At 39.8% G+C, this 20,638-nt stretch overlaps 1 protein-coding gene across 1 annotated transcript in view; it reads left to right on the top strand.

Moving 5' to 3' along the window:
• STUM (stum, mechanosensory transduction mediator homolog) overlaps positions 1–15,821 on the top strand; it is a 99,087-nt gene extending 83,266 nt beyond the window's left edge. Inside the window, exon 3 of the mRNA XM_074262603.1 lies at positions 9,387–15,821. Within this exon, the coding sequence (XP_074118704.1) occupies positions 9,387–9,421 (35 nt within the window). The 3' untranslated portion in view covers positions 9,422–15,821. The remainder of the gene's footprint in view (positions 1–9,386) is intronic.
• Positions 15,822–20,638: the final 4,817 nt, after the last annotated feature.

Genomic DNA, 20,638 nt, shown 5'->3' with positions numbered 1-20,638 from the left:
AACTGATATTCTTACAACAGAGGTCTTTACAATGTTACTTTTCTACTCAATAAGTTTCCATGGTTTCCTATTACTGTTGAGATTGGGAAGGGACCCCAAAAGTTTGGCGTCGGGTGTCCCAAAAAAATCTGCAGGCCTGAACCCATATCCAAGTGAAGAGGCAAAAGTTTGTTGTAATTGTAATGCCATTACAAAGCAGGCTGAATTTCCAAAAGAAATTATCAGTGAAACGGAAACAAGGAGACACATGTATCCAGCTTTGAGCCATTGACATGCTAATTCTGTGGCCCATAGGTAGGAGGAATGGTCTCTGGAATTTGGTTCTTATTGACCAGATTATTACTGGCCAGATTATCAGTCAGCAATGAATTGAAAGTGGTCCATTCATTATTGTCTCAGGAGTTTGATTTGTGGGACTATCCTGAGCTATCTGACTGAATCAGACAAATTGTTATTCTTAGATTGGAAGGGTGGTGAGTCCCTGAGACAGACTCCAAAGCCAAAAGATTTAGACTTATTGTTAGCATAGAAGCTCCCCCCTAAAATCAGGGAACCACAAAATCATATTACCCCATCACCTCTAGGATCAAATACAAATTCTTTTGACATTTAAAGCCCATCATATCTAACCCCAATCTATCTTTCCAAACTTGGTTCTCATTACTTCTTCCCAGACATTTCCATCAAACTGCCTTATTTGCCATTTCCCATCTAACAGTTCATTCCCTGGGTCTTGTCTTTGCATATGCTGTAATCTATGACTTGAATACTCATCCCTAACTTTTAGAATTTCTACTTCCTTTAAGGAAACTCAAGAATAACTTCTCCACCCCATATATACAAGGCTTTTCCTGATCTCCCCAGTTATATTGACCTCACTCAAAAATTCTGTAGTCATACCTGTTAACATGTTGTTCTCCGCCCTCCCTCATCTACCCAGTGTAAACTCATGATGGATAGGGACTCGTTTTATCTTAGTCTTTGGGTTCACAGTGTCTAGATGCCAAATTAATGCTTATTGGCTCAATGAATGAATGAAGAAACTAGGAAATTCCAAGGATCCAAAAGATAGAGAGAGTCAAAGATCAGGAATCCAGACAAATAGAAAAGGCAGTAGGCAGTGGATAACAGCAGCAAGGAAGAACATTTTGCCATAGTCAAGGAGTCTTCTAGGCTCTCCCTTAGAATATGTACTGTACTAATGCATATCACTTGCTTGGGGGTTATACATGGAAATTCATGAGGAGTGGGTGTTGAACCAGGCCTTGGGAATGGAGGTGTAGTTGCTTGTGATGTTAAACTGTCAGGAATAGAGTGTTGGGTCTTGACCAGTGGTGACTGACTGGAAGCCCAAGGCCCAAATGAAACTCTCTAGGCATTTATAGTAACCACTAAAATTGGGAACAGAAAAGACAGCCAGAGATCCAGAGGAAAGAAAAATATTTAATTCTCAAAAAAACTTTCTTGGACTTCAGCAGCCTTTTCATCTCCAGAACTGGATTCCCTAGAGTATGGCTTCTTGAATTCCTCTGCACCCACCCATTCATCCCAAGAGATCCTTGGATAAATTTCAGGGGGCCTACGAACTTGGAGAAAAGACATTTTTATTTTTACTAACCACTAACTAAAATTTAGCATTTTCTTTAATTATGAATATAGGCAAAAACAGATAATGGCAAAGTGGTCTGTGACAAAAAAAATTAAGAACCCCTGCCCTGGAGGAGATTAGACATTTGAGGGACTTGAGGGTAGCCTAAACTTTTACATGGAGCGGGAAGAGAAGTGAGCATTTACAAAACTCCTAATCCTACTTTTCAATAGTATGGAAGCAGACAGAGCATTGCCCCCCAAATTCTCTTGTGTTCTGAAGCCATGAGGGTTTGCTCAGCCAGCCAGTGAGTGTTTAATAAGAGCCTGCTGTATACCAGGCATTGTTCTAAACATTGGGATTACAAAGAAAAGCAAAAGACAGTCTCTGTTCTCAAACTCACAGTCTAAAGGGAGAGAAAACATGGAAAGCCACTATGTCCAAATAAAATATATAGGCAGGATAGATTGGAGGTAATCGACAGAGGGAAGGAACTAGCTTCTTATAGAAGCCAGGAGGAGGTGGAAATAAGGAGAGAAAAAATTCCAAGCATGAGGGATTGCCAGTGGAAATGCCCAGAGTGGGGAAATGAGGGATCTTGTGGACCATTTGCAGATAACAGGTTATCTTTGTTAATAACCTCCTTTCTTAGTCTCTTTCCCTACTTATATTCTATTCCTTCATTTCTTGGTCAAATAGGGTTTCTAGTTAGGAATTCTTGTGCTAGAATTTATTAAGCATCCATCATGGTCCCTAGTGCTCACCCTTTCCAGGAGGCTCTCTAAAATAGAGCGTCTGACATCAGTGCCTCCCAAAATTCCAGCAACTCAGTTCTCAAGTGTTCATGGAATCACAGAATACTGGAGAAATATATGTGGAGAACATGTAGAGTAACTCCCTCATTTGACAGTTGAGTAAACTGAGGCCTTGAGAGATGAAAGTCTCACCTAAGGTACTACAGTCCGTGAAAGGGAGAGGAAAATCAGGCTCTTTTTTTTCTCTACCCTTTTAGATTTGACTGTAATCACTTTAGGGAGAAGGGGAAGAAAGCTCCACTTACTGCACCATATAATACAATTTATATCCCTTCAACATGAACATTTCCTACACAAATACTTTATTTGTACACAAATCCTACTTTATACCTAAGATCTCATTTAATCCTTTCAACCTGGAGCAAGGATGCACAGGAGCCAGCTCTAAGTGGAGAGCCAATCAAGAAATGCTACATATGAGGGCTTGATTTATTGTTTTGTTGGTTGCCTAGATTTAAGAAAGAATGCAAAAAATGTTAATAAGACAAATTGAACTTTAAAATGTGTCAGGGTCTTTAGGGAAACAGTTGTTAAACAATTACCAGCATATTCCTGTCTGTGAGGCAGGTAGCCAAATATGAATCTCAATTTTTGCACATCAGAATAGAATGTTAGAGAGGAAAAGAATTTTAATAGTATTTAGTCCAATTTTGCTCATTATACAGATGGGGAAACTGACTTGTCAATAGTCATATCACTAGTCCCATATCCTGGGCCAGGACTAGGACCGTGTTCTGCTGCTCTACTCAGCCCAAGGTGCTTTTCACAACACATTGTTCTCAAGCCCTCCATGAAAAGAAAAAAGCAGGCTCATGCTCATAATATGAATGGAGTAAGAATAGATAGAAAAAGCTTTCCATCCAAGGGTTCCTTCTCAGTTACCCAATAATGCTTCACCCATCTAAGTCTACTGTGTCCCTCCTTTGTCTAACAAATTGGAATGAAATGATAAACTTGTATAAAAATAGCTAAAATTGGAAATAAAGTGATAAACAATAAAGAAGGGAGAGGAATTACATCTGGCTTTGAACTAACTAGGGATAGTAATCACAAGAAAAATCAGACAAGATGGGTACTTTTCAGTGTAATGACAGTGGCTTCCTGGCTGTTTCCTTTCTCTTGGTATTTACTCTGGCTGTTCCCCCCCTGAATGATATGCTGAACAAACACTGCTCTAACTACTGACCTCTCTGGCTTCCTTTAAGTAACCACCTTTTCTAGGGAGCTTTCCCCTGTCCCTCTTAATTCCAATGTTTTCCCTCTTTCAATGATTTCCTGTTTATTCAGTTTGTAGCTTGTTTTGTATATATTATTTGCATGATATCTCTCCCATTAGATTGCAAGTTCCTTGAAGGCAAGGACTGACTGTCTTTTGTCTCTTTTTTTAATCTCCAGTTTTTAGCACAGTGCCTGACACATAATTGATGCTTAAATGTTTACTGATTGTTTGATTCCTGCCCATCTACACATATCTTATTAGGAGTTTCATATCTCCTTGAGAGATCAAGGCTTATGTTGCCTTTAAACCTTGGGAGACTATATTTATTCCAATAATACCATTTATGCAAAACCAGATTAGAATTCTTCTTTGGGAATTTGCTTCCAGATCTGATTTTCTAATTATTGCCAAAATAATCAGACTCAGTACTTTATGATCACTCCCTACATTTGGCTAGTGATATTATTTAGAGTAATCATCTACCTCCCACATCAGTCATGGTTACAAATCGCTTTTAGCCATTTCTAAAAATTAAATCTGCTTTTTAAGAAAGATTTGCCACTGCTTTACAGAGTCAAAAGAAATACTTGCAATAGGATCCAAAAGCAGGTTTGTTTTGTTTTGTTTTGTTTTTTAGAAAGCACTCTCAAAATATTTTGAGGATGATAGGCTCATTCATAATACTCTGGAGATTTTTAAAGTTCTGGTGTTTTTACATAAAAGCTCAGATTTGTTCATTTGGGTCACACTTCTAGTATCAAGGGCTATCCTACTCATCTCATGGGAGTTTCAGAAGAGAAAAAAGAATTCAGTGATATTTCTCATTAATTTTGGGAGGAGGAGAAGGTTTAGATTTGTACTATCATGGAAGAAATCTCCCAGGTTTGAAAACTCAGCTCACCAATTGAACTCAGTAGCTCATCTGTACGTATTGCCTTAAGTCCCTGGGACATAGAGAAAATAGATTCCTTGCCCTGGGCCACCCACTTCATAAGGATCAAGGGCAAGACTCAAAACCAACTCTTCCCAACTCTAAGAACAGGCTTTGAGTCTCCCTCATTAACAACCAGATAGGCACATACTCATGAAAGTACTGGAATTGGAGGAGGGAGGCAGAAGGGTAGTTACTAATAACTTACCAAGAAAATTTCTAAAGAAAATGTGATATGCAGAAGGGCATTAAAATAGCAAACTTAAGAGCATTGCTCTTCTCTATTTGCATTATTAAATAGTTAATATTAGTGTTAATGAGAATAACTTTTGGAACCCCAACATCCTGGGTCACAGTATATAACATGATAAATTTAGTGTTGAAAGAACTCTCCAGTCATTTAGTTCACTCTCATTTTGTGCTGGAGGAAACAGATTTCTAGCTAATAAGGAGACAAAGATGGAATCTAAACTTGTCTTCATATTCCAAAATCAGTGTTTTTTCTCCTGCAGCACTTTGCACAGAATGCCAGCTGCTGGATAGGGATCCTATCTAGTGAATGGTAGCTCACCCTGAACCATGTGTATATATATAATTCACAGGCAGGAAGTTGCCTCTATTGGATATTTTGCCCTTTTCAAAATGGTTACAGATTATGAATAGGTCACTTTTGACACACAGACAACCTGAATCCATAAAAATCTGAGCATAAGAAAAGATGATAGTGATGGAAAGAATGAGGGAAAAGACAGAGAGAAGATGGCAAGGAGCAATACCTGCTAAATATTTTACAGTCAGTCAGTCAATAATCATTTATTAAGAACTATGTCTGTGTCATCTTTTGCCCTAGCTCTATGGCCTTTTCTTAAAGATTTGCTGAGGAATTAGAAATGACTTTCTTGCATGCATAAAGCATGATATCTACCAATCAAAGGAAACAGACCATCTTTCAGTAGATTTTAGTTTAAAAATTTTATTTTTTAAAGCATAGAATTTTGTCTTTTTAGCAAATATCCCTTAGCTGGGGAGACTGATCCGTGGTGATCCATTGCTTATAATGAATGTGGGACAACTTAGAGTTCCCTGTGCCTGTAAATTTTGCTTTTATGAAATTGGCAAACTTGTTTTATGCTCAGTGCCCCAGGTCTATCCCTCCTCCCTTTGGATATTTCAAATGTTCTTATGGTTATCTTTTTCACACAGTGTTTTTTCTTTCTCTCTTTTCCCCCTTCCCTCTCATGCCTGCTTCACATCCTCGTGCTTGCTACCAGTTTCCCAAGGTGAGTCTAGAGATCACCCCTTGTCTGATGGGGTTACACAGGAAAAATCTCTCTTCCAGCCTACTTCCTTTTCCCCAATTAATCATCACTGGGATTTTCCCAGACTATGGGCATCCAATTTATGGAGATTACAATTTACAGGATGATAACCACTTAGGCTTTGTCCAGTGTGGGGATGCCAGACTCCCAGCTGGTAGCCCATTTCCCTCTTCTCCTCCCCTCAGTTATCTAGAGTATTCAGGAATACCTACTGTTACTTTGGATTATCCTTTTGCATCCTGAGACTGTTGACCAGGGCAACATTTGTGTGTGTGTGTGTGTGTGTGTGTGTGTGTGTGTGTGTGTGTAATTAATGCCCTGTGGGGTCAGTCATCATTGTCCTGTGTCCCTTAACATTGGCAGTCTGAGCTATCAATCATCAGCTGGCCAGCCATCAACACAGAGCAATTAATTAAAACTCTAAGTACCTTGAGAGCAAGATTGCTTTTGTCCCCCATCAGTATCTAGCTTTGCACTTAGTACAATAGTAGATGAGCTAATGCTTACTTAGTGGATTAAATTGAATTCTTTGGCTGACCTAATGTTGATTGGCAGTTTAATGGAAATAAGGGGGAGAGATCAGTCTCTTCTCCTTATGATAAATAATAATAATAATAACTGATTATATCTCACTATGAGATAGAAAGATAGATAGATAGATAGATAGAAAGATATGTAGATAGATAGATGATAGATAGATAGATGATAGATAGATAGATAGATGATAGATATATATATAGAGAGAGAGAGAGAGACAGATAGATAGATAGATGATAGATAGAGATAGATCACTTACTATGTGCCAGGCACTATTCTAAGTACTTTACATTTATTTTCTTATTTGATCACAACCCTGAGAAGGTACTGTTGTTATCCTCATTTTACAGATGAGGATACTGAGGCAACCAGAATTGGGAGGCAAAAAATTATCAAATTTCTGAGGCCAGGTATGAACTCAATTCTTCTTGACTCTAAGCCTGGTGCTCTATCCATTTATCACCTGACCTCATTCAAGCTCATAAGAACAGTCCTATCTGTCTCTGCAATTAAGGTTCCCATTAGCAAAAAAAAATCTTCTTGTACACTTCTCTATGTATGCAAAATAACACACAGTCTATTACACTAAGATCCCTATCTGTAAAACAGGTGTAATAATCATAGTCCCCACTTCATAAACAATTTGAAAAAGTTATGCTTGACCTCTTCCCAAAATCCTTGAGCTGAACAGTCTGTCAGAGTCAACACAAGAAATGTAATGTGATTTTTAGTCTCCACTTCCTCCCCATTTTCCCACCTGTTAGCCTGTCTGGAATTCTACTATGACAGTTTTTGTCCTCTGTTAAAATGTAAGCATCCCCAAAGAGAAGAAGAAGTTTAAACTATGCTAGTCACTGATAGCACAGCATTTATGAATTTATACAGACTTTTTCCAGAGAGCAGATTTTGATAAGAGGAAAGGCAGAGAGAATTGGACGCTAGTTCCCTGAGGAAAGAGGGAATGAGGGGGACTAAGGGAAAAGACCCAGAAAGAGGAGGTGAAAGATGAAGAAAAATGAATTTCACCAGCTTCATGATTTTACTAGGCAATCTTAGGAGAGATACGTTGTGATAGCTCTATTGCCATGGGAGAAGCATCTGAGTAAATTCTTGGGAGACCAATGGTTCATTAGTGAGCATCCTCTCTCCCACAGCTTTTCAGAGGACTTTGAAGGCTATACATATTAATCCTCCTTTTAATCCCTGTGCCCTTACCTCAAAGAGCTATTGTGAGGCTTAAAAGCCTCACAACAGCTTAAAAGCTAGTCTAGCCTTTCCCAAACTTCCAAGTGTTATGCAAATACCTGCTGTTGTTGCTATTATAACACGGAGGCAGTTAGTTGTCTCAGTGGGTAAAGTGCTGGGTCTCTTGTTAAATAGACCCGAGTTTAAATTCCATCTTAGACTTTTACTAGTTATGTGAACCTGGGCACATATTTGCCTCAGTCTCCTCATCTGTAAAATGAACTGAAAAATGAAGTGACAAACCATTCCAATATCATTACCACGAAAACTTCATGGATGGTTATTGGGGTGCTATGGGCCACAGGGTCATGAATAGTTGGATGTGACAGAGCAACAACAGCATGGTTTATTCTGGTCCCATTGTTCAGAATCAGGTCTGTTACATTTTCCTCCCTTAGCATTATCTAGTACCTTGAAGTGACTGAGTGCCCTCTCCTACTGATTCAAGCCTCCATTGCCTGTGTTCCTCCTTTTTTCTGGGGCTCCACCTCTTCCCTAACAGCAGATACATTTTTACAGGGAAATATTTACTTCAAAGACAAAGCAAGAACAAACATTTCCCTTAATATCTTAGGAGCATAATTCCATTTATATCATTTCAGTCTCTGGAGAGGGAAGGGAGATTAAATTTGAAGTTTAGTTTGGTTCTTATCTAATATTACATACTAAGTTCATGTCCAAAATCCTGCTGAGCAGGCGAACCCAAATCCTTGCTCTTCAGGGATTTGCTGCTGAGCTGATGGCAACATCCAAGCTAAATTTCTGGACTTCCATATCTTTGAGAACACAGAGGCTAATGGAAGTTGGAGATGAGGAAGGAGGTGGTCCCCTAAGCCCCTCCTCACTTCTTCACTCTCAGATAGAAATCTACCCCCCAAAAAACCCTCATTCACCCCCTATGCCATCAATAAGATCTAAAGATTTAGTTCTGCATATACCACCAGTAGAAAAATACTGCTTCCACCTTCCTGATAGGCTAATGTAGACTCTCCACACATAAGCCAGTTCTTCAGGCTCCCAAGTGCATCTTCTAGGTGGATGATGCCATCTTAGGTGGTCAAAGAACGCATAATACCCAATGACATTAGTTACAACATTTGCACAATTTTTCACATCTACAAAATGCTTTGTGTCCATTTACTTTTTTAGGCAAGTAAACAGAACAAACGTTTTGGCTCCTATTTTATTAGAAACTTAATGGCTAATATATTACTTTAGTTGATCCTCACAACAACCCTGCAAGGTAGATAACTGTTACTATTCCCATTTTACAGATGAGGAAATGAAAGGCCGAGAGAACAACTTGCCTAAAGTCACCCAATGAAGTGACCAAGACAGGGTCTTCCAAGTCCAGAGCTCTACAGATGAAGAAGCTAAGGCTGGGGGAAGGTGGGGAGAAAGGGGGTTGTAGACTTCTTGATGGAAGATGCTTAGAGGTCACCTAGCCCATCCCTCTCATTTCACAGCTACAGTACACAGAATAATACTTCTGTTCAAGGTCACATCAATTTATAAGCAAAAGGGCAGGGACTCAAAATCAAATCAGCTGATTCCAAATCCAGCCTACTTCTTTCTACAGAACCAGGGTGTCTAGGTCAGTGTTTGGGATCATGAGAAATATTTTGTAATACACAGAGAAGTGGCCTTGTTCAGGGTTGAGGAGAGGACCCCATGCTCCAAATCTACATGAACTAAACAGTCTAACCTCATTTTCCCTGCTTCTTCCTCACAGGCTACAAGGAACAGGGCATCCCACAGCAGCTGTGAGCCTCAGAGCCACCAGCAGGGACTCCAGAAGAGACTGTGTTAAGCATCTTTGGGCCAAAGACCTTGGTGTTTTCTCTTCTGGTTTTTCATGGGTTTGGTGTGGAATGTTTTTCTTTTGGTGAGGATTTGGAGAGGGATTTTTAAAAAAATTATTTATTTTGAAAAACATCTGTTTTCTCAGCAGGCACTGGGGACTGCTTCTCTATTGCTGAATCTTGAGAGAGCTGAAGACAAAAGCAGTGTGGGAATGGGTGAGGGACTCTGAGATATGAAGGGGGCTCTGACTGAATGCCCCAGAAAGCCCCCTGGGCTTTGGTAAAAGACCTATATCTGTGGAGGTTTTAGATTAGCAATTATTGTAGGAATAAAAAAACTATTTCTCTTCCTTATTGATGGCACCAGAGCTGCAGAAACAGGTCAAGAAATAGACATACATTCATTGTCAATTAAGGCTTATGGGAAGTTTTTATGCTGGCTATCTTGCAAATGTTCCTGGTCTCCCAAAGAAGCCCAATTTATACATAGATTCAAACTCTTTTGATGATGATCATAGGGCTTTCATTTTCTGGTAGCACCAGAGATGGGAAGGGTCTGTGACTTAATTCAAAAGTCCCACTAGTGAGGCAGCCCTCATCTTTGTCAAATACCAGTCACAGGTGAGCCTCAGAACACAGTTTAATATTGAAGAATTTTAATGTTTAATATTGAAGAATGGTCAGATGAGTGTTGTTTTGGGAGTTTTAACTCCTCCTCTCAGAGAAAAATTCAGACATGACTACAGATGAACAGTTCCCTGTACCTCGTCTTTTCCTCACCATACTCTCAGCTATACCATAAGTATAAAAGTGTACAGTATTGTGATTTCAGTTTTCCTAGTTATCAGGGGCACAATCCTAATCTGATTAAGCCAAGAGCCAATGCTCAGCTCCCCATGGCGTGGAGGGGAGGGACCTATTCTCAGGGGATCACGGGAGAACTGAGTCCCTTCCTCAGTACTTTAAATTAAAAATCTTTATACTCTCAGCCTTAGTGGCAGCAAAGGAGGAATCAGTGTTAGATTCCATTTGGTCTTTAACCAAGATCCAAACTATAGGACATACCGAAGGGGGGAGCATTCTAGTCCATCTACCTGCCCAGTAGACCAATCTCATTCTCACTAGGGAAAGTAGAATTTGGGCTTTACCAGACCAAGAGTCTCCTTGGCACTTTTAGATAGAACTATTCAGCACAGTCATCACCACCACTTTAACTTCAAGCCTTGACTTGTCATTGCATTTCCTTTTTTTTTTTCATTTTTCATTTTCAACCCTGGAATCTCTCTTTTCCCCCTCTTGCCTCCCCTTTCTCCCTCCTAGTTTTCTGAAGGCGCCCTTTCTCTTTCATTTCAGGGTTGATTGGTTGGGTTGGGCTAAACTATTGTGGCTTTTGGTAATCCTTGATGGCTTCCATCTCAACAAATCAATCTCCCTAACTTTGGGGGTCCATTCTTAAATCTTGTTTGGATTCCACCGCCTGCCTGAATTTCTTTGTGCTGAAAAAATTCTGCTTCATCCAAGAAGTGGTCTACAGCCATTAGTTCTATGAAGAGCATCCTCCAAGCTGAGGCTCAGAGTGGGCTTGTTGCTCTCTAGGAAGCTGAGTCAAGGAGAGAGGCCTCCCCCGTAATCAGATAAAACAGCTTCAGCTAAGGAAAATAATGGATTGGTGCCGCCCACTCCCACCCTCCAGCCCACTCCCCTTCCACCTCAGACTGCTCTCGAGGAGGCTGACTGACAGTCCGGGTGGAGAGAGAGAGAAAGACCTCACATGGGGGCTGGCTGCCTCCACAGACAAAAGAGGAGGCTGGGAAAACTCTGCTTCCTTGGCCTTGGACGGGGGTAAGGTCTGAGGGGGTGGAGAGGAGACAGCAAATCTTGTAGTCTGTGTAGGAAAACTGAGCAATCCAGCAAACAAGTAGAGTTTCACTGAGTGACAGGTATCATCAGGAGCCTGAGTGGGATGATTAGCAGAGGCACTCAGTGAGCCTCAGTGCAATTACCCATTTGGCAGCCCTGAAGACAGGCAGGTCTTTTTCCCAGGAGGGCTCCCTTTTGAATCAGAGGAGTTAACCCTGCAACAGAAAAATGTCCATGTAATTGATGACAAGGTAGTCCAGCACTGATGCAGAACTGTGAAAATGGCTGCTACCGAAATCCGCATTAGGAGGATGCTACCGAAAGTAATTCACTGAAGTCAGGTCATCATCCCAGGTCATGATCTCCATTAGATAAACAATTATGAATATTTATGTCAATCGGAATGTGAGCCAGCCAGGCAGGCTGCAAGAGGACCAGTCCATTATCAGATATGTGAGCTGATTCAAAATCAGATTACTTCTAAGAGAATATATATACCTAGTGAGTAACAGTACCCAGCTATGATTAAGCCAGGTTCTGATGGTGCCCTGGCAAAGAACATTCAGTTGTCTAGGATTCTGATCAAACAATTTAGATTGGTCCAGTCATCAAGTCAGAATCTAACAGAATAGGAGACATGACTGATGGGGCATCTCCAAGGCTTGGAGCCCTTTGCATATGAGCTAACAGATAAGTAAATCTCGGGCTCAGCAAGGTAGCCGTTTGAGACCAAGACACAATCCTTTTTAGGTTCTTAAAGGTTCCCCACTATACACTGGCAAAAGAATATAGGAGGGAATAGAGTATTGACTGCACAATTCCTTATGCTCCCTTTGGTGTACTCTATAATCTCATGATACAGAATGATACAGTAAAGATAGGGAATTAAGTCATCTAAGGTCACATGGGGAACAATCAGCAGAATGGACAGACACCTTGACTTTCTTCTATGTCATCATGACTGTCTTTGGAATGCTTTTATTAAATATTCACATGCAAGTGATACAGAGCTAAATGCAGTTCAAAGAATTTGCCAAAACAAAGCAAATGACTGCCTTTCCAGACTATGCTACCTCAGGGTCATTAGTATTACAATTCTAGTTCTATGTCCCTATAAGGAAGCTTCTCTCACTTCTCAAGGAAGGTTGTCCAGCTATACGATGCTTTGTGATTTAAAAAAAAAATCTAACTCAACATTGACCAATAATTGTGACTGTTTCTTCATTTCATGCAAACTATGGTAGATATTACATCCCCTATCCAAGTCCCACTTAGACTGCAGAGATAGGTTATGTCTAAGAAAGCTAGATGTTAGCCACACTTAAAGGGATCAGGGAAGATGTAATAAAAATGGTTTCTTTCCTGCTAATGCCCTACCACAGAAATTCAGAGAAGAAATGAGAAGGGGATAGGAGAGAGGAAGAAAATGAGAACTCAGGTTTCTGTAGGACTTAAGAGAAATGTGAAAGATGTTTTCTAGAGTGATTCTTACGCAATCAGAAGGGAAAAAATGGAATGAAATGAAATCTTAATAAGAACCAGAGTAACATTTAACTCATTTCTTTCCCACATCAAGGACTAACCCTCTACAACCTTCACTCAGGAATCCTGTGCCAACATTCAGTTTCTCAGCACACAAGATATAAAATAATTTTCCCTCTCAATCAAATCCTTAAAGATGAATTCTTGTCCTTTATCTAAAAGTGGAAAATATTGACCTGAAATTGGGAATGGTTGCCAACCAATCATCTGCAGCCTTATATTTTGCTTCCCAAACTCTGTGTCAAAGTCTTAGAAAGGATGAGCTCATTAATAACTTTTAAAGCACTCTGTAGATGAAAAACACTATGAAGTTTGAGAATTACAATCTGGAAGAAAAGGAACAGCAGGGAGAATGTATACTGAAAGGAAACAGAATTATCTCCCCTATCTCCAATATCTACACAATTAACATTTCTGCCAGGAGGGAACAAAGCACGGAAGGCATAAAAGCTTCCAGCCTAGCCAGAGACCTGATTTTTCTGGAGATGAAAATAATTGATGACAGGGTGCAGAGCAATAATATATGGAGGCATCAAATGCAGAGGATCCAGTAAGAAGCTTCAAACTCCTGAGGTTTGAAGAGGAGAGAAAAACTTACTGGATCAAATTGGCTTGTCTGAGATGGCTCAACCTTCAATGTATATCTGTATAGATATATAGATATCTACATGTAGATATCTTTATATCTACATATGTAGATCTCTATAGAGATAACTATATTACATATGGATATATAGATAATGAGCTATATAGATAACTAGGTATAGATATATAGAAATCTATAGATATGTACATAGACACATCTTTCTTTTCATTGGGACTTTTCCCCTCAAGAGTATTTCTTTGTCTCTAGCGCTTCCTGTCTGGTTAGGGTAAATTTTGGAGACTTCACTCTCTGCTCTAAAGAGATACTGTTCTCCATCTTTGCAGCCCCTTCCTCTCTTTTAGGGGCATTTAGCAAGAAGAATTGTCATGGTGATGAGTGAGGGGCTCCAGTGCACACCACCATGTTTTACTAACATTGTGGTGAGTGAGGAGCTCTAGTGCACACCATCATGTTTTACTACCATTATCTGTTTTTATTATATTATTGATGTGAGCAAAGAAAGCCTCTTGCTTTGTATAAACTGCTACAGGATGTATAATTTAAATTCAAATTCCTGAGTTGGTGTGGAGGCTTTGTTTACTGTTATTGTTATTCCTCCTCTCAAGAGTTTTTTTTTTTTTTTTTTTTAAGTGCCTCTGCCACAGCTAAGGCACCATTTAAACAGCCAGGCTTGATACCCTGAGCTGGAGACAGTTTGTGGAAGATTCAAAAAGAGGTCCCTTCTCTAGTATTTAGATAGATTCGGTTCTAAGTTACTGGGGTGACTGATGGATTCAGCTGAAGATCATAGAGGCCTAGACCCAAAGCTGATCATGTAGTTGATCTCCTCACTCCCCACCCCCCAGATTAATCCCATTTTAACAATCCTTACTTATAATGACTAATTGTAGACACAATTCACTGGACTCCATTTCTGCCCAACTGAAATAAAACAGTATGACTTTTCTTTCCCCTCTTGAGTTGGTTCTTGGAATTAGAGAGCATTTGTCCTAAGGAGAAACTTAACTCGATACACAAGGGACTCTCTGGGTGGAAGAATCAGACACAGGATGGCAACCCCATCCAAGATGCTGTGAACAATCGCTGTTTGGCTCAGACCAAAAATCTACAAAGGATTCTTCTCATTATCCTCCCCTGGGTCTAAGCACATGCTCTAGGATAGACTTGATTTGATTCTGAAATGAAGTCAGGGCTATTAGCAAGCCACACAGACATTCTGACACTGAAGTTTCTTCTCTGCTCAGCCCTCCCCATTTAGCTACTTACATTTTATGAATATAACTGAGGCACCATTAATATCAAATTTTGGCATTTAGGTCTCACTGCCTATAGGTTGTTTTAAGATTATTCTAAGAGCTAAATCCTTATAATACAAGTTACTCAGTTTTGTTCTTCTCAAGAGTCTCAGAGCTTCCTTGAGAAGAACAGCTTAAAGGATAACACTGTTGAAGGTTGAAGTGAAGACCATGGATAAATTTACCAATCCAACCAAAAGTGAAAGAAACACGAACATTGAAAAAACCCACTTATTTAGAGGGAAATTCCTAATAGATAGCATCAGGTAAGAGACAAAGTCATCCCAGAAATGTAAATTGCATAGGAAGATGTAATGCTTGGCATTCAACAGATACTTAATGGATATGTTTGTCCAAGTGGAAATTGGGAGATCTGAGTTCCAAAACTAGTTCTGCTCCTACTGGGTAAGCCATGGGGACAATAGTACTTTGCTTTCCTGAAAGTTCTACTAAATACTATTTAGCCATGCTGAAAGAGACTGGAAGAGCAATCACTTCTCCATCACCAAAGCCATTTTCTTAGTCTCATTCAAATTCTTTTGCCCTGGACTCCTCAGGTCAAGTTTCTCTTGAAGGATGCGTTTAATACTGAAGAGAAAGTAATTGGGATCAACTTGATTTCTACAGAAATGTTAATTTGCCTAGCCCTTCTCTCCCACTTCCTACCTGAGACTCTTTGATTTGGTGATATTATGTCTCTATTCATAGATGGAGACGCTTATTTACCTATTGATGTCTTTAGTGGCCTAGGAAGCTGATCTTCAGCTATATAGCCCAGACCAGGCTAGCCTAGCTCAGCCTAGTCTAGAGAAGCAATACAGTGGAAATAGTACTTATTGGTACTAGAGTCTCAGGATCTTGATTCACTTCCTAGCGATTTTCCTTAACACCAGGTTTTACCTTTGACAATATACATCTCTCTGAGCCTTAGTTTTTGCCTTTCTAAAATGAAGAGGCTGGTCTAGTTTGCAGCAAATAAACTTCTAATAAAAACCTTCCAGAGTGGCTCATCTCTAATCCAGATCAGAAATAAAAGCCAAATGGTCCCAGAACACATGTGTTGGGTGGGGGGGGAGGGGGTGGTGAATAACATGACAATGACATAGGATAGGACAGAGTCCTGAGCTTCATTCTTCTTTCTTGCATGGACTATACATGCTGTGATATTTGTCCTGAATTACCAGGGACAGAACAAATGGATAGATTTCTCCTTCTACTTGTCCATCGTTGATGGAATTCGAATCCCAAATACATCACTATTCATTTTTACATGTCCTTTACCTACTTCCTTGTTAACTCCCCTTCTCTACCCAAACAGGTGTTTTTGTTATTCAGTCATGTGTATGACTCTTCAAAAACCCTATTTGGGCTTTTCTTGGCCAAGATACTGGAGTGATTTGTCATTTCCTTCTCTAGCTCATTTTACAGATGAGAAAAGTGTCTTGCCCTGGGTCACCCAGCTAGTAATTGTCTGAGGTCAGATTTGAACTCAGGAAGATGTTTTCCTTCAGGCCACTGTTCTGTGCATTGATACCACCTCATAATCCAAACAAGTATGAATGTTGCTCTACTGTGTTACAGTTACATAGATATTTCCAGATGTATCTAGATGTAGCCAACCTCTAGACAGCTCCAAAAAGAGTATCTTTTGCAACTTGCTAAGTCTCTCTCCAGCATTTACTAAGGATGTTAGCATCTCAAATACCTTCCAGTTGTGTTTCCATGCTGTACTTCCTTTCTCTTGTAGCTCCAGTCTGTGGGAATTTCCTTCATCTTCCTTGTGATTTCAATATAGTCTTGACCCTTTTCAGATCTCCACTAATCCCTTTGCCCAAGCTCTATCTTCTCTAGAACTCCTCAGTGGGTGGTCCCAACCAAGGGATCCCCTTTCGAGCATAGTACTTTCAACAGTGGGTTCTAAGAATATGGATTCTAATTTTTTTCTACTGCAAAGGCAGTCATCTCCCTCCTGAAACACCTTTTCATCCTGGTATCCATTAAAGTTGCATAGTACAAAAAACAAGAATTCTCACTAGCTCTGCAATCGCCTAGGAACAGTAACCTAGAACAGGAGAGCAGGAGAAGTAGATTCTGTTCCATTGCTTCCCAGCTGGCTGCAGCTTGCTACACCTCTGAGAGCCTCTACCATTGTCTTTAGGGGCAGTCTTCCTTCTAAGAAAACCAGAGGACAGCGGTTCTCATTCTTTTTTGTACCATGAACCCCTTTGGTGATCTGGTGAAGGCTATGGACCCATTCTCAGGATAATGTTTTTAAATGAATAAAATAAGGTACATGGAATTATAAAGGAAAACAACTAAATTGAAATACAATTATCAAATATTTTTCTAAACACAAATTCACAGACTCCAGATTAAGAATCCTTGCCCTAGATAAATGGTCATTATCAGTCTCAAGACTCTTTTCATATGCAGAATTTCTACACTCAGTCAACAAAAATTTATTAAGTGCTTACTGTGTGCTTACAATGTTGTACCCAGTGCCAAAATGTTTTGTTTTGTTTTTTTAATTCACAGGGGTGTGTGGGTGGGAAGAGGGGGAAAAAAGCAACACAAAAGATGTTGTATGCATCATACTGTATTTAAATGGATAAGTATTTTTATTGTGACTTATAATGTTTCAGTACTGTGGCTGATTTCATTTTGTGATTCTCTCTTCCTCACCCCCACTCCTTTCTGTTGGACCAATTGCTCCATAATCACATTGTCCTCAGACTTGTTCTTTGACCCATTGGGACTTATCTCTACTGTCTGGACCTAATGGGAATTCCCCATCAGATGTACACATCCTTCTCCCCATCTCCACTTCCCCCACAGCTTTCCCAGAAGTATTTGTTGAATTTCAATCACAGCCAACTAGTGAGTGCCAATGGATTGCCCTGATCCTGAGTTCAAGGGGAAGGAGAAGATACTCATGTGTTTGCTTAGGGTGCCTTTGAGAAGTTCCCCTTTCCTCAGTCCCAGATCTTGCTAAGTACAGGAACCAGACTCCTAGATTGAAATTCATTTTGCTTTTACCTCCCCATGGTGAAGGGTCTAAGTACTATATTTGGAGTTAGGCCCCAAGTCTGGCATCTGTCTCTGTCACTTGCCAGCTATGTGACTTTAGACAAGTTAACCTCTATGAGTCTCAATTCCTCCTCTGTTGGATGAAGAGGTTGCATGAAATGACCTCTCAGGTCTTCCTCCATCTCCGAATCAATGATGCTATAATACTTGATTGCTTCATGCACCTACAAGGCCGGGTACCAGACTTCACCCCATTGCCCAAGTCCAATCTATTTTGTGGTACCACCTGGAACAAGAAAGAAAGCTCTTCTGGACCAGCTGCTATCCAGGCCTCTTCACAGCTCCTTCTAGACCTGTCATGATCAGACCCCCTCCTCCTGGCAGCTTCCCATTTTCAGAAGGATTTAATACGCTTTAGGTTTCTGAATCAAACACCAATTTCAGGAACTGTAATGGGAAATATTTTGCAGTACAGATTCCAAATATCTTGCATATATCTCCATGTACATATAATCATACCCACATATACATATATATGTTGCATTATATATATGTATATACATATAAAGCATGATATTTCTTTGTGCAATTCAAGTTTTTTAAGGTCTAGAAGACATGGCTTTTGGAAACTTTTTCTTCCTTTCCCTCTTTTCTATGTAATAAACATTCATGTGACCTTTCTGGAAGTGTCTTAAATTTCTATGTCTTACGTGTCTGAAATCTGAACAGGTTTCTGATGGCTCCTAAATGTCACTCCTTCCTTCTCCTTTTCTGTAGTGTTGGCTATCAGTTTGCCCACAAGGAACAGTGATCATTATGGAGGGTGGGAGCTTAGCAACACTACCTCGGGGTCTAACTTGTTCTACTGGGAGGCTTTTTCCTCCTTTGGACCCTTTCAGAAGCTCCTCTTTGGTCTGGTAGGCTTGTCTAAGTCATTCTCCAAGCTACCAGGCTTTCAGGAGGCTAGCAGATTAGGAAGTAGTCAGCTGTGCCTGAAATCAAGAAGACTTGAATTCAAATGAGATAGTAGCAGGATGACACCTGGAAACTCACTTTCTACCTCAGTTTTCTCAACTGCAGAATGAGGTTAATAACAGCAGCTACTTGGTTTTTGTGAGGAACAAATGAGAGAATAAAGATAGTGCTTAGCACAGTGATTGGTATGTAGTAGGTGCCAAATAAATTCTTATTCCCTTTACCTCTACAAACAAGTTTATTTTCTTAAGCAAGAGGCATGGGTCCAATGTTAGCCAAAATAAACATTGTACCCCATGGGCAGCAAAAGACAAGGTTCTTCTCTGGAGCCACCTTACTGGATTCCCAGACACTCTTCATGAAGAATCCATTTGGTCAAGCCTCCTGACTCTCTATATGTGAGAGGAGCAGACCCTACATTTAAGAGAGAGTCAGTCCTTATAACAAGCATGAGCATTTCACAGCATATCACATTGGGAGGAGACCTCAAAGTCCACTGAATTCAAAGTTTTGCTGGCTGGGTGCATCCCCTCCCTATTCGCCAATATTTCTGACCAGGAGTCATCCAGGCGCATGTTTGAAGATCTCAGAACAGCTTTGGCAGCCAAGTGCACAAAACATGACATTGGGGTACAGAGAGAGAAAAGCAAACCTAATCATATTCATTTAGCACCAAGAAGAAAACTCTGAGACCCGATTCCTAGAACCACAGAATCTCAGCTTTGGAAGGGATCACAGAGGTCACTTTCAGGCTGCCACTTTGACCAGCCTCCTTTGAAAACCCCCAAATTTCTTCAATAACATAATCTCAATTCTCATGTCTTAAAGAACTAGGCAGTTTCTAGACAAGACTCTTTGACCAGACTTTCAGGCCTGTTAGCATTAATTCTGGGATACTGTTGACCAATGGTTCTCAAAGCACGGTTTGAGACCCCCTAGGGATCTACAAGATCTTTCCAGGAGATCAATAAAGTCAAAATTATTTTTATAAAAATATTCAAATATATTCATTCTAATAAGGTAAATATTAATAGATAAAACCCACATAAACAAAAATTCTTTGGAGGTCCCCCATAATTTGTAAGAGTATAAAGGGGTGCTGAAGTCAAAAGGCTTGAGAACCGCTACTATAGACAGTAATATTCCACCACAATAACTTGTCCTCAGGGTCATTTTGCAGTAATCTAAACTGATATAATAGAAAAATTCAGGTCAAGGGAATACTATCTACAGAAGTCATCCGGATAGCAATGAATAAGACATCTTGATTCAATCAATCAGTAAACATTTATTAGGCAACAAGAAACTCATGGTACAAAGACAAAATGAAATAGCCCCTAAGGATTTTATAATCAATTGAGGAAAATCAATCTCTTTCTCTCACACACACACACACTATACATGCACAAACATACAACTACACACACAGATACACATATATACATACACACACATAGACATGCATGCACAGATATATACATATATATATATATATGCATATATATATATGTGTGTGTGTATGTGTGTGTATATATATATATATATATATACACACACACATACACACACACACCAAAAACCCATAGATAATACACATACATATTCACACATCCTTATATGTATATAAATGGGAATGAAGTAGGAAGACTCATTTTCCGGAGTTCAAATCTGGGCTTAGACAATCCTAGCTGTGAGACCCTGGGCAAGTCACTCACCCTGTTTGCCTCAGTTTCCTCATCTGTAAAATGAGCTGGAGAAAGAAACGGCAAACCAGTAATTTTGGCAAGAAAATCCATATCGGGTCATGAAGAATAGGATTCATGATTCATGAGTAAAACAACCAAACAATAACATATATATGCATAGACTCTATTAT

Source organism: Sminthopsis crassicaudata, chromosome 4 (assembly GCF_048593235.1).
Source record: "Sminthopsis crassicaudata isolate SCR6 chromosome 4, ASM4859323v1, whole genome shotgun sequence".
Classification (NCBI taxonomy): domain Eukaryota; kingdom Metazoa; phylum Chordata; class Mammalia; order Dasyuromorphia; family Dasyuridae; genus Sminthopsis; species Sminthopsis crassicaudata.
Note: the sequence above shows the minus strand (reverse complement) of the source record. Positions and strands in the feature narration are given on the sequence as shown.